The sequence below is a fragment of the Pseudophryne corroboree genome, chromosome 6 (genome assembly GCF_028390025.1).
Source record: "Pseudophryne corroboree isolate aPseCor3 chromosome 6, aPseCor3.hap2, whole genome shotgun sequence".
NCBI lineage: Eukaryota > Metazoa > Chordata > Amphibia > Anura > Myobatrachidae > Pseudophryne > Pseudophryne corroboree.
Genome location: NC_086449.1, coordinates 816,103,412 through 816,118,525, shown reverse-complemented (window position 1 = coordinate 816,118,525; position 15,114 = coordinate 816,103,412). Strand labels below are relative to the sequence as shown.

At 45.5% G+C, this 15,114-nt stretch overlaps 1 protein-coding gene across 1 annotated transcript; it reads right to left on the bottom strand.

The window, feature by feature from the left end:
• Nucleotides 1–7,630: 7,630 nt before the first annotated feature.
• LOC134933714 (E3 ubiquitin/ISG15 ligase TRIM25-like) lies at nucleotides 7,631–9,377 on the bottom strand. The gene has a single exon (XM_063929115.1). The coding sequence runs from the start codon at nucleotides 9,369–9,371 to the stop codon at nucleotides 7,764–7,766; it is 1,608 nt and encodes a 535-aa protein (XP_063785185.1). The 5' UTR covers nucleotides 9,372–9,377; the 3' UTR covers nucleotides 7,631–7,763.
• Between the last annotated feature and the right edge of the window lie 5,737 nt (nucleotides 9,378–15,114).

Below are 15,114 nucleotides of genomic sequence, written 5' to 3'. Positions count from 1 at the left end.
ATGGGAAAAACTGGGATTGTTTGTTGCCCTACTTGTTAATGGCCATCAGAGAAGTTCCTCAGTCCTCTACGGGGTTTTCTCCATTTGATTTGTTGTATGGTAGACACCCCAGAGGGCTGTTGGATGTTGCCAAAGAGACGTGGGAAGGACAGCCCACTCCTTATAGAAGCGTTATTGAGCATGTAACACAAATGCAGGATAGGATTGCAGCCGTGGTACCTGTTGTCAGAGAGCACATGGAACAGGCCCAAAGTGCTCAACAGAGGGTCTATAACCGGAGTGCCAAGATACGGGAATTTGCTCCTGGAGATAGAGTTCTTGTTTTGGTACCCACTGTGGAAAGCAAATTCCTAGCTAAATGGCAGGGTCCATTTGAGATTAGGGAAAAAGTGAATGAGGTTAATTACAAAGTATACCAGCCGGGAAAGAGAAAACCCGAACAGATCTACCATGTTAACTTAATCAAACCCTGGAAAGATAGGTTGTCTCTGTCAGCGGAGCCTTGCCCTTCGGTGTCTTCACCCCGGTTGCTTCCCGCAGTGAAGGTGTCAGAGACATTATCAGCTGATCAGAACAATCAGGTTAAAGAATTTCTCATCCAAAATAGGGAGGTATTTTCAGAGCTGCCTGGCCGAACGACCATAATAAAACATGACATTGTCACAGAACCAGGGGTCAGGGTTCATTTAAAGCCATATAGGATTCCTGAAGCTCAGCGAGAAGCTATTTCTAAGGAAGTTAAAACCATGTTAGAACTTGGAGTCATAGAGGAGTCTAACAGTGAGTGGTCCAGTCCCATAGTGCTCATCCCGAAGCCCGACGGTAGCATACGCTTCTGTAATGACTTTCGTAAGTTAAATGAGGTGTCCAAGTTTGACGCATACCCCATGCCCCGTGTGGATGAGCTTGTAGAAAGGCTGGGAACAGCCAGGTTTCTCACCACATTGGACCTGACCAAAGGTTACTGGCAAATACCTTTATCTGATAGCGCCAAAGAAAAAACAGCCTTTTCGGTTCCGGAGGGGCTGTACCAGTATAAGATGTTACCCTTTGGGTTGCATGGGGCTCCAGCAACCTTTCAACGGGCGATGGATAAAATTTTGAGGCCCCATAGAAAATATGCAGCTGCCTATTTGGATGATGTGGTAATTCACAGTACAGACTGGGGGTCACATTTGGTTAAAGTACAAGCAGTACTGGACTCAATCAGAGAGGCAGGGTTAACTGCTAACCCAAAGAAGTGCTGCCTCGCAATGGAGGAGGTCAAATACTTGGGCTTCACCATAGGCAGAGGTCTGATTAGGCCCCAATTGAATAAAGTTGATGCTATTCAAAACTGGCCTCGTCCAGTGAATAAAAAACAGGTAAGGGCTTTTTTGGGAATTACTGGGTACTATAGACGGTTTATTCCTAATTTTGCGACCACAGCGGTGCCGTTGTCAGACCTTACCAAAGGGAAGCAGTCAAATGTGGTGAAATGGAACCCTGATGCAGAAAAGGCGTTCCAAGCGTTAAAAGTGGCTTTGTGTTCACAACCGGTGTTGATAACACCAGATTTTTCAAAAGAATTTGTGGTACAGACAGATGCCTCAGAGGTAGGGATAGGTGCTGTGCTGTCCCAAATCAGAGATGGGGACGAACACCCTATCATTTATTTGAGTAGGAAACTCAATGAGCATGAAAAAAGGTATGCCATTGTGGAAAAGGAGGCTTTGGCCATTAAGTGGGCACTAGATACCTTGAGATATTACCTCTTGGGTAGACAATTCAGACTAGTGACAGACCATGCCCCTTTAAAATGGATGTATGTAAATAGAGGCAAGAATGCTCGTGTAACTAGATGGTTTCTAGCGTTGCAGGACTTTAAGTTTACTGTCGAACATAGACCGGGAACACAATTGGCCAACGCAGATGCATTGTCTCGCATCTTCTGTTTGGGGGCTACAAGTGTTCCGGCCCCTAGGTCGAAACAGGGGAGGGGGATATGTGACAAGAACACTGGGATAGTGTTTGAGGGCAGGTATATTTGTCCCAGGTTCTTGTCTTACATGTTTTAGAAAATGTTAACTTCTAGGAAAAATGCTTTTTGTTTTGTCTGAACCTTTTCAGTTTGCTGTAAAAGCTGGGTAAAGGCTCTGAGAGAGAGATAAGGCGAGTTCTAGACATTGGGCCCAGTTCGGGTCTTTGGCCTCACAGAGGGCTAATCAGGGTTTCAGCTGTGTAAGAGTGATATAGTGCTTCTAACCTGATTAGTATGGGCAGACTGCCTGGGAAGGCTGCAGGATCTGTGTGTGAGAGACACGCTTTCTGATGCAAGTAAGCTATACAGTATGTACTGAAGAACTCTGTGTTTTGTTTAGTGACAGTTAGGAACATCTTATGTTTAGTTAGTGCCGGACAGGCAAGGTATTTTTATTTTGGGGTTTGTTTTATTTTCTGTTTCAATAAAACTGGCCGGGGTCAGTTGTACCAGAAACTGGACTTGTGTTGTTCCTCAGCTGCTGCGTGCGGCCATATTCCCCAGGAAAAGGCGCCTTGCACCCCTACAGTGTTACAACTTATACACATACATACATACAATTAACAGTACTTCATATTTTTTTCAAAACTTCTCAATAAGAAACGTTTGGCCTAGGGGGCTGTGAAGAAAACTTTGATACTCTAGGATGCCATGATTCAAAAAAGTTTGGGAACCATTGGTCGAGAGCATCCATAAATGGGCTCTTGATAAAAAAGGGGAGTAAAGGGCACGCAGATATAAATATATGCACAGATATATTAAACAGCTTCTATATATATATATATATATATATATATATATATATATATATATATATACACTGCTCAAAAAAATAAAGGGAACACTAAAATAACACATCCTAGATCTGAATGAATGAAATATTCTTATGAAATACTTTGTTCTTTACATAGTTGAATGTGCTGACAACATAATCACACAAAAATTATCAATGGAAATCAAATTTATTAACCCATGGAGGTCTGGATTTGGAGTCACCCTCAAAATTAAAGTGGAAAAACACACTACAGGCTGATCCAACTTTGATGTAATGTCCTTAAAACAAGTCAAAATGAGGCTCAGTAGTGTGTGTGGCCTCCACGTGCCTGTATGACCTCCCTACAACCCACACAAGTGGCTCAGGTAGTGCAGCTCATCCAGGATGGCACATCAATGCGAGCTGTGGCAAGAAGGTTTGCTGTGTATGTCAGCGTAGTGTCCAGAGCATGGAGGCGCTACCAGGAGACAGGCCAGTACATCAGGAGACGTGGAGGAGGCCGTAGGAGGGCAACAACCCAGCAGCAGGACCGCTACCTCCGCCTTTGTGCAAGGAGGAACAGGAGGAGCACTGCCAGAGCCCTGCAAAATGACCTCCAGCAAGCCACAAATGTGCATGTGTCTACTCAAACGATCAGAAACAGACTCCATGAGGGTGATAGGAGGGCCCGACGCCCACAGGTGGGGGTTGTGCTTACAGCCCAACACCATGCAGGACGTTTGGCATTTGCCAGAGAACACCAAGATTGGCAAATTCGCCACTGGCGCCCTGTGCTCTTCACAGATGAAAGCAGGTTCTCACTGAGCACATGTGACAGACCTGACAGAGTCTGGAGACGCCAAGAAGAACGTTCTACTGTAGCTGCCTGCAACATCCTCCAGCATGACCGGTTTGGCAGTGGGTCAGTAATGGTGTGGGGTGGCATTTCTTTGGGGGTCCGCACAGCCCTCCATGTGCTCGCCAGAGGTAGCCTGACTGCCATTAGGTACCGAGATGAGATCCTCAGACCCGTTGTGAGACCATATGCTGGTGCGGTTGGATCTGGGTTCCTCCTAATGCAAGACAATGCTAGACCTCATGTGGCTGGAGTGTGTCAGCAGTTCCTGCAAGAGGAAGGCATTGATGCTATGGACTGGCCCGCCCGTTCCCCAGACCTAAATCCAATTGAGCACATCTGGGACATCATGTCTCGCTCCATCCACTAATGCCATGTTGCACCACAGACTGTCCAGGAGTTGGCGGATGCTTTAGTCCAGGTCTGGGAGGAGATCCCTCAGGAGACTATCGGCCACCTCATCAGGAGCATGCCCAGGCGTTGTAGGGAGGTCATACAGGCACGTGGAGGCCACACACACTACAGAGCCTCATTTTGACTTGTTTTAAGGACATTACATCAAAGTTGGATCAGCCTGAGGTGTGTTTTTCCACTTTAATTAAGAGGGTGACTCCAAATCCAGGCCTTCATGGGTTAATAAATTTGATTTCCATTGATAATTTTTGTGTGATTTTGTTGTCAGCACATTCAACTATGTAAAGAACAAAGTATTTAATAAGAATATATCATTCATTCAGATCTAGGATGTGTTATTTTAGTGTTCCCTTTATTTTTTTGAGCAGTGTATATATATATATATATATCCAAAGATGACTGGCACACATGAATGGCAGACAGCATGCCCTGGTACCCCGACTCTCAAACACATGGTGGACAGAAGTATGTCTGGCACTAGTGGACTAATAAGTCAATGAAGCTGGCAGCAAATTCAATGTTTTGGGGCGCAAACCCCTTTATTAAGGTCTTGATAAAGTAATCACACATTATTAATATATATTTCGAGGGGAATAATCTACATTTGTATAATAAAATATACAAATGTAACATATATTAAACAGATTATAGATAGATATAGATATCTATAAATCTGCATATAAACTTCCCAGGAAGATTTTAAATCATGAAACTTGCATTAAATAATGTAGTACATGATAGTACAGGGCCTCTTGTCTAGTTCTTTTCCGGAGTGCATCTACACCAAAAAAATAAAAGAGATCTGCAGGTCATATATACATATGTACATGTTATTCCCCCTGGCTGGCCCCCTCTCTTCCCCTCCAGGAGCTGGCCCGCAGTTTACGTTGTCACTGTATGAGGTGAGCGGTGACTTACTGTCTCACGCCTAGCTTGCCTGGGCCTGTCTGCTGAATTTGTCCTCCAAGGCTCTGACTCTCTGGGAGCAATGCTGGACTGTGGAGTTGGTGTGACCGCACCGCCACACGAGAGGAGAGAGAGATAGAGCGGCGGCAGCGAGTGCGGCGGGCGCGCAGGCAGGCGTGGGGGGTGACATCATAACATTACATTGCGGGGAGGAGCCAGGGGGATGTTTGGACGCGGGCCACGAAAGTACGCTCCCTGTCCGGCGGGCACAGCGGGGGAGGCACAGGAATAAGCAGCGATCACTGTGCTGCAGGTGTGGCGTGTGGGGGGTGCCGAACATTAGGGGGTGCCTGTGCGCACCAGGCACCCCCCGTGCGCACGCCTATGGGTATAATACACCCTGAAGCTCACAGGCCTCCTCTTTTTATACAGTAAAACCACAAACCACAGTCCTTTCCATCCAATCAGGATATCTTACAAAATATAAATAAATTACATTTTAAAAGGATATAAGTGCATGAAGCAATTTCCTCCTTCTTATCACACACAACGTTTGGTGTCTTATAAACTCCAATTCCTACCACCTGGGAGTTTACACTTCGCCATTGCTACATTTATCACATAGCTTCAAAATACGGTTTGTATTTGATTTCGCAAACAAATGTTCTTTAATTAAACCAGCTACATAAATAAATACAGGGTTCCATCCCCGTACCACTTTACATATGTAATAAGGAAATCCCCTGTGATTAACATCTTTCCCTGAGGAACTCACACTACGAGCCTTTACCTGCTGTGCACTGCCCAACCTCAAAAGGTTTTGTCATTCACACATCTGCTAGGAGAGCCAATTGGCAAGCCATTTCCTACTGACAGAAGATAGGGAATGCTTATTCAGACATATATATATATATATATATATATATACACTTTAGATATTCAGTAGTAAGTGAATTTTTTCCCATTAAAATACATGTGACCACATCTTAAATATAAATACATTTAAACATACAATCCTATAATTGTGCACAGAGCACTTCATATGACATGTTAAAACACATCAGCGCCGTAAGTACGTTTAACAGTGACGCCATGCGCCTATTGTCCTCAAAATGGCGTCGGGCACTTACCATCTTCATATCATCATGTGGAACAGCAGGGAAACTGGGTTACTGTACACCTCTAGAAACACTTGGAAAAGTTATCTATATAATAATCCGCTAAGGTCTGTCCTGTCTCCTACATGGGAGCGCGCTGCCTCTTCAGGGGCTCACACTGCTAGGTAGACGGGACAAATCCTAGCTGGAGAAAAGGAGGACCTGCTGGGAGGAGGCTTACTGTGGTGTCCTGGCGTAAGCTGGTTCCTTTTACTAGTACAGTAATAACGATTGCAAATAGTTTTTAATGTTAAATAAAAGCAGTTGCACTTAAGAAAGAAGTAAAACAAAACACGCTCATCTGAGTAACGCTGGAAACTTCATAGAGGTACATGTTGGTCCTCTCTGCCACAAGGACAGTAAGTGCAGCAGAATCCCAGAATCCCATCACCAAAAACAGCTGCTGGGGGAGACACACGCTTGGGTCAGTGTACAGACCTATTAACCAGTAAGTCATATGACATCAATGAGTTGTTACTTCTTTGTGTAGAACGATCTTGTGTAACGTGTATCGCTCTTCTTTCAATAAAATGTATTCAGTTTAATAAAAAAAATCACATAACAGAAACACAACACATACATTATAATATAATAGCTTGTATGTATACAAAGACAGAGGTAGAAACAATGCGGTTTATAGAGATTTTAGTAAATATGTACAGAATTACAGTTCCAGCCACTTTAAATTGGGCCTGAAGCTCGTACTTTATAGGATTTAAATAGAATGTTTTACTGTATTGTATAAGTGCAGACTGAGGATACTATTCAGTTATCAATACAGTCCAGACCCAGTGGCCCCCATAGCTGGCCTGGGGGGTCCTTCTATCCACCCCAATTCAGGCTCCCCAACAGACCACCTGCACTTCCAAGATAGCTTGATTGGATTGTACATTAACCCGCCATAATTGGGGAGACTAATGGGACAAGGCACTTAACAATCATACATTCTCAGGTTCTTAAATATATATATATATATATATATATATATAAAACATAAATATACATTTCTTTTTAATAATCTTGGACACTTGGAGTTGTCTACATAGAACGCTGTGTTACTTGGCATTACCCGTTGGTTACATATAACTCTTCCTTTGCATGTGGCTGGGAAATGATTCGAACTGTGGGGTATCCTGGAAGCAGAGTAACCTCATTCTCCCTCCAATGCTCTGCGCTGTTGCATTTCATGTCTGCAGAAGCGTACATGAACTTACCGTCAAAATACTGACCTCATCCAGTAGTGCACATAATGGGCAGTATACTGAGAATTTTAGAATGGAGGGAAAATAATAATGGATACGAGTTGTGATATTGATATATATAATTAATAAACCAAAACAATGGGCAATCCTGGATGTTGTAGTGCAACCCATTTTACATCATGCAAAATACACTCTTGGCCTACAATTCCCAGTATGCAGACCTTTACAGAGAAAACATCCCAATTAACCCCAGCGTACATTGCATGCAATAGGACCATGTGAATCTCTGAGTCAGAGGCGGATAAATACTGTACCACAGAGATGGATGTTTATATATTTATAATAAAAGTTTCTAACACCTGGTGCAAAACAGAAGACACTTAGTTGTAGCTCCACCCATTGTCTCAGTCTATTGTCTAAAAATTGTACCAATCAGAATCCTCTCCCCATGATGTCACCAGTCTCTGGGCAGAAATCTTAGAATCAATTCTCCCAATTCACGGTTCTCCCCAAATATCTTGATAGAACCTTTATACACCAATAATGCAGCATGGAGGGGCTCAGTGAAGGTTGCAGTAAAGGTGTGTAAGTGTCTGATGGGGTCACACAGAGAATAAAAGGACAGCTGTCCTGCCTCATAATCCAGATATACCCTCACTCTGTCACAGCGGATATTATCAGGTAGCCTTATACCTTTATTATCATGCAACGCCACATACTGATTATTATCCTTACACAGACACCAGGACTTGTTATTATACCCAATGACTGACTGATCCCCTCTCCTTTCTATGCTGGGATAACACATCCCCACCATCCATCTCCCAGGTTTGCTCATCTCCACCTCCCAGTAATGTTGACCTGTATAAAATCCCCTGGTGCTTGTTACCTGACGATACTGAAATCTCTCTGGTGTTTCTGGATGGTTCTGGTTTTTATGTGACTCGGATGCAGATTTCCTGTCACCTGATAACTGTATATTATTAGCAGCTGTGTTTGCATCTAGAACTATGTCTGTAACTTTTGACACATAAATCCCATTCTTTATACCTCTTATTATATCAGATAGCCCTGCATATAATGTCTCGGAAATAACACCCATATTGAGACCACCTTCGGCATGGACCTGGTTATCATGTGTCTCTGTGTCCTCAGTATCACACAAGTCCCCTGTGTCTGGTTCCTGTAAGACAGTCACTGGATCAGACATGTTACACAGCTCCTCAATGTGACGCATCTTCCTGGACAGCTCGTCCTTCTTTATTTCCAGCTTCTGGATCAGTTCAGAGACTGAGAGTGAAACGCGCTGTTCTTGCCTGGAGATCTCACTCAGGACTCTTTTCTCTAGGTCATTCAGTTGTCTCCTGATGACTTTAAAAAGAGAGGTCACTTTTCCTGTTACAACTACTTTTTCCTGAGTTTCTTTCCTGCTCTCCTGCAGTCTCTGGACTGTTTTCTCAGTCTCCTCTCTCTTTGTGGTCAGTTTCTGCAGATAATTTTTCAGTTTCTTCTTCTTCTTCTCAGAGGCCTCATCCAGCATCTCCACCTGGTGACCCCGATGTTCTCCAGCCAAACTGCAGGACACACAAATGCACAGAGAGTCCTCAGTGCAATAATACTCCAGGATCTTCTTATGGACGGAGCATTTCCTGTTCCCCAGGGCAGTGGTGGGATCACATAAGACGTGCTCTGCTGACTTGCTGTGTACTCTCAGGTGTTTATCACACAGAGAAGCCTCACAATGCAGACAGGATTTAGCAGCAGGTACAGGAGAGTGAATACAGTAAGTGCAGAAGATCCCAGTCTCCTCCTGATCTGGCCGAGTAGACAGGAACCTCCCCACTATGTTACACAGCGTTACGTTCTTCTGCAGTACAGGACGCTTCTTAAACTCTATTCTGCATTCAGGACAGGTATAAGCTTCAGCCCCCTCCTGTGTATCCAGCAGACAATCAATACAGGCCCGGCAGAAGTTGTGGCCACATCTCAGGGTTACAGGATCTGTATACATGTTCCGGCAGATGGAACAGTCCAGCTCCTGTCTCAGATCAGCAGACGCCATCGCTGCAGCAGTAGAGAAATGAAAGTCCCTAACCTCAGATGCCAGTGTATGCATTTTATATTCCCCACAAACTTGAACTTGTCACGAGACATGGATGTATTGGCTCACTTATATTAAGGGCCGTGCCTAATACATATAGGCGCAACATGCATAAAAATGTATTTATTTTAGTATCCATTATTTAATGTTAAGTATTATACATTTTGCAGGGATTAAACAAATGTTACAGTTTCCAGACATGCAGTTGTTATGATTTTTTTTATAAAGCTGTATTATTTAATATATGTAGGAGGGTGGTCCAATAAGTAAGGTAACAAACCTCTCACGTGTGTATTGTTCTCTATTTCATTCTAATTCCCCACCAGGCCAGAGCAGGTAGACCGCTACTTCCCCTCACCGCCATTAGACTGCGCCTCATATCAGTCATACTGTCCCAACATCCTCTGTTCTGTTGAAACTGGTTCTACTGTATTTCTCCATTGTAACTTTGCATTGGGTTCCCAACTGGGTATGCTCTTTGGAACAGAACCCGTGTTGTTATGACACCTCGTTGGTCACCTGGATGTTCTGCGCTTCAGGACTGCCAAGTGTCCACTCTGAACTGAGTCTGCGTTCTCACCTCATTGAGCACAGACTCAATTTCTCCCTACCTGCCTGTGCGTATCTAGTGGCCACTGTTACTGCTTGTTTGACAGGTTGACCATGTCCTTTCTTTTTGCTGCACTAAGTTTTCTCTATAGCTTTTATACTGTATGATTGATTGGGTGATTGTGTATATGGCAGTTTTTGGTTTTTCCCTCATCCGTCTCTCTACAATCTGTGACCTGCTCATTTAACCATTGTTTACACCAGGTATGCTTAATACAACCCCATGTAACTACAGTGGGTAAAACCAACTATTCCCTCCACCCAACCACACCCCTGTCTGATCCCAAGGACCAAGGAATTCCTCTGAACCCACATCAATTACCCTCTGTCTCTGCTCCCCACACGTCCTCTCTGTCCCTTGCAGGATAATATGGAAAATCACCACCACTGCCATAACTCATGATTCTTAGGCCCCCCTGAAGAGGTCAAAGGCCCTGGAGATCTTGGACCATTTAATGGGGTTATCTGACTCTGGTTATTGCCAGATCTCACATTTCAGTGGTAAATGAAAAGAGACACAGACTGCGCCCCACCGTGCTGTGTTTGTGGAGAGACCAAAGGTCGGTAAATGCCAAATATTTACATTTCATGGATAAGGAATCCGTTCTGGAATCCTGCAGGAAAAATGGATCCCTGTCAGGGCAATACTTCATCTTTGTCCCACATGCAAAGGGGATTCTTGACTGTATGTAAATATGCTCCACCACATAAATGCTCATGATTGGGCGATCGCCATGGCCGGTGTTTGTCACTGCTGTGCTACATTAACGATTTTTATCTCTGTAAACGTAATTGTTCATGGCCCTTACTTCTCCCTTGTAGGGTACCTGGAGCAGCACTGTGCAGCCAGAGTCATTGCTGGTATGCTGCTGGGGCATACTCAGAACGCCCCGTTCAGCACTGTGCTTACCGCAGCTGCATACCACCCCGTATGCAACATCACGACACGGTTATGACAGTGGACGGAGCCACACAGGGCGCATTTGAGACTTTTTATGGCTCTGAACTCCACTATGCACTGCACATGCTCCGCAGCGGAGTGTACGCAGTTATGTGCCATGCTGATAATGTACAACTCAATCGTATCTCCACTTGTAGCTGACAGAAGATCATGGTGATACAACCCCTACCCTCACTGTAGGTATGGTGATACAACCCCTACCCTCACTGTAGGTATGGTGATACAACCCCTACCCTCACTGTAGGTATGGTGATACAACCCCTACCCTCACTGTAGGTATGGTGTTACGACCCCCAACCCATCATTGTAGGCATAGTGCTACCATCACTATACCGTCGCCATACATCACTCACTGTAGGCATACTACCACCCCCACTATACAGCACGCATAGTGCTACCATCCTAACCCATCACTGTAGGCATAGTGCTACCACCCCCACACATCACTGTAGATATAGTGCTACCACCCCACACATCACTGTAGATATAGTGCTACCACCCCCACACATCACTGTAGATATAGTGCTACCACCCCACACATCACTGTAGGCATAGTGCTACCACCCCACACATCACTGTAGGCATAGTGCTACCACCCCCACACATCACTGTAGGCATAGTACTACCACCCCCACACATTACTGTAGGCATAGTGCTACCACCCCACACATCACTGTAGGCATAGTGCTACCACCCCACACATCACTGTAGGCATAGTGCTACCACCCCCACACATCACTGTAGGCATAGTGCTACCACCCCACACATCACTGTAGGTATAGTGCTACCACCCCACACATCACTGTAGGCATAGTGCTACCACCACTATACAGCTGCCATACATCACTGCAGGCATAGTGCCACCACCCACACCCCTCTATGTAGGCATAGTGCTACCACCACCATACAGTCATCATACATCATTGTAGGCATAGTGCTACCACCCCACATATCACTATAGGTATGGTTCTTCCTCCCCACACACCACTGTAGGTATAGTGCTACCACCACTATACACCCACCATACATCATTGTAGGCATAGTGCCACCACCCACACCCCTCTCTGTAGGCATAGTGCCACCACCCACACCCCTCTCTGTAGGCATAGTGCCACCACCCACACCCCTCTCTGTAGGTATAGTGCCAACACCCACACCCCTCTCTGTAGGCATAGTGCTACCACCGTCCACCACCATACAGTCATCATACATCATTGTAGGCATAGTGCTACCACCCCACATATCACTATAGGTATGGTTTTTCCTCCCCACACACCACTGTAGACATAGTGCTACCACCACTATACACCCACCATACATCATTGTACGCATTGTGCTACCACCCGCACCCATCACTGTAGGCATAGTGTTACCACCCTAACCCATCGCTGGGGTGGTCTTCAGTTTTTCCGTCTGTTGGATCCCAGTGCACAGTATACCGGCGCTGGAATCCCGACAGCTGGCATACCGACACTTTTTCTCCCTCTTGGGGGTCCACGCCCCCCCTGGAGGGAAAATAGATAGCGTGGCACGCGTACGCGCCACGTGCCCACAGCGAGCCCGCAAGGGGCTCATTTGCGCTCGCCCAGCTGTCGGTATGCCGGCGGTCGGGATTCTGGCGCCGGTATGCTGGTCGCCGGGAGCCCGGCCGCCGGCATACCCTACTACACCCCATCACTGTGGGCAGTGGTATCACCACCACCCATCACTGTAGGCATCGTGTTACCACCCCAAGCCATCACTGTAGACGTAGTGCTGCCACCATCACTGTAAGCATAGTGCTACCACCACCATACATCACTATAGGCATAGTACCACCACCACCATACATCACTGTAGGCGTAGTGCCACCACCACCACCCATCACTGTAGGCATAGTGCTACCACCACCATATATCACTATAGGCATAGTACCACCACCACCATACATCACTGTAGGCCTAGTGCTACCACTACCGTCAGACATCACAGTAGGCATAGTGTTACACCACCCATCCGCATTGCTGCAGGCATAGTGCCACCGTCACCATACATCACAGTAGGCACAGTGCTACACCACCCATCCGCATTGCTGCAGGCATAGTGCCACCGTCACCATACATCACAGTAGGCATAGTGGTTTGAGAGGTGGGCAGTGTTGATACTTCCACACAAATAGTTTTTTGGCGAAATTCCAAACGTGCTTTTACATGGTGTGATTTGAGCAATGGCTTATTATTTGCCACCCTACCATAGAGTCTTGTTATGCAGAGTTCTTGGTAGGAATGACAGTTGGTACCTTTATGGCAAGTCTCTGCTCCTGAGCCCTAGAGCTTTCTGCAAGTTACTGTTGTCCGCTCTGTGGCTTCTGTCACACATCTACTTCTTCTTTGGTGTGAAAGTTGTGATGGCAACGTATTCTAGAGAACGTCAGGGAGATTGGATGTGGCTTCCACTTCCTCATAATACTTAGATATTGTGTGGATGTTTTAACCGTTTCCTAATTTATGGATTTGTAATAACGTATCGGCAATCTCTCCGAGATGCTCTTCTGTATTCTCACTGCTGGAGGGTAACTGTAGGCACAGTGGGTCCAGGTTTGGTTTCTCAACAGTGTAAACTTAGAGCTTCTGAAGAACACATCTTTGAAGTATTGATGGTGAAAGCAAATATCAGATGCTTCTTTCTATAACAAAATAAGACATAAAAAAAAAAAGGTTTCGACACTTTGACATCTCTATTTATTGCAAAATGGATTACAATTCCAATTAGTAATGTTTGAATAGTGCACCTGCATCTTTTCTCTGTGTGGCACTATAAGTCTCAGCAAGGTAGCACCTCTCATTACATGCAGTTAGGGTGTGCAGTCTAGGGCCTCTCCCTATATTGTGTATTTATATGTACACTGGAAGGCATGAGGCTTCTTTAGCCTAGAATAGCACCCCTCCCCATCTGTCCCTGATTGGATTCTAGTATTTTCTGACTGCACATTGAACAAAGCACAACTGAGGTGAGACCTAAACATTTATATGTTATGTCAGTTGTGGGTTGAGTTTTGAGGGGTCGGGCCCCCTGAATGGCTGTGGCTGGGCTGCTTCAAGGCATCACACTATAAATAAGAATTTACTTACCGTTAATTCTATTTCTCATAGTCCGTAGTGGATGCTGGGGACTCCGTAAGGACCATGGGGAATAGCGGCTCCGCAGGAGACTGGGCACATCTAAAGAAAGCTTTAGGACTATCTGGTGTGCACTGGCTCCTCCCCCTATGACCCTCCTCCAAGCCTCAGTTAGGATACTGTGCCCGGACGAGCGTACACAATAAGGAAGGATTTTGAATCCCGGGTAAGACTCATACCAGCCACACCAATCACACCGTATAACCTGTGATCTGAACCCAGTTAACAGCATGATAACAGAGGAGCCTCTGAAAGATGGCTCACAACAATAATAACCCAATTTTTGTAACAATAACTATGTACAAGTATTGCAGACAATCCGCACTTGGGATGGGCGCCCAGCATCCACTACGGACTATGAGAAATAGAATTATCGGTAAGTAAATTCTTATTTTCTCTAACGTCCTAAGTGGATGCTGGGGACTCCGTAAGGACCATGGGGATTATACCAAAGCTCCCAAACGGGCGGGAGAGTGCGGATGACTCTGCAGCACCAAATGAGAGAACTCCAGGTCCTCCTCAGCCAGGATATCAATTTTGTAGAATTTTACAAACGTATTTGCTCCTGACCAAGTAGCTGCTCGGCAAAGTTGTAAAGCCGAGACCCCTCGGGCAGCCGCCCAAGATGAGCCCACCTTCCTTGTGGAGTGGGCATTTACAGATTTTTGGCTGTGGCAGGCCTGCCACAGAATGTGCAAGCTGAATTGTACTACAAATCCAACGAGCAATAGTCTGCTTAGAAGCAGGAGCACCCAGCTTGTTGGGTGCATACAGGATAAACAGCGAGGCAGATTTCCTGACTCCAGCCGTCCTGGAAACATATATTTTCAGGGCACTGACAACGTCTAGCAACTTGGAGGCCTCCAAGTCCCTAGTAGCCGCAGGCACCACAAATAGGTTGGTTCAGGTGAAACGCTGAAACCACCTTGGGGAGAAACTGAGGACGAGTCCTCAATTCCGCCCTGTCCGAATGGAA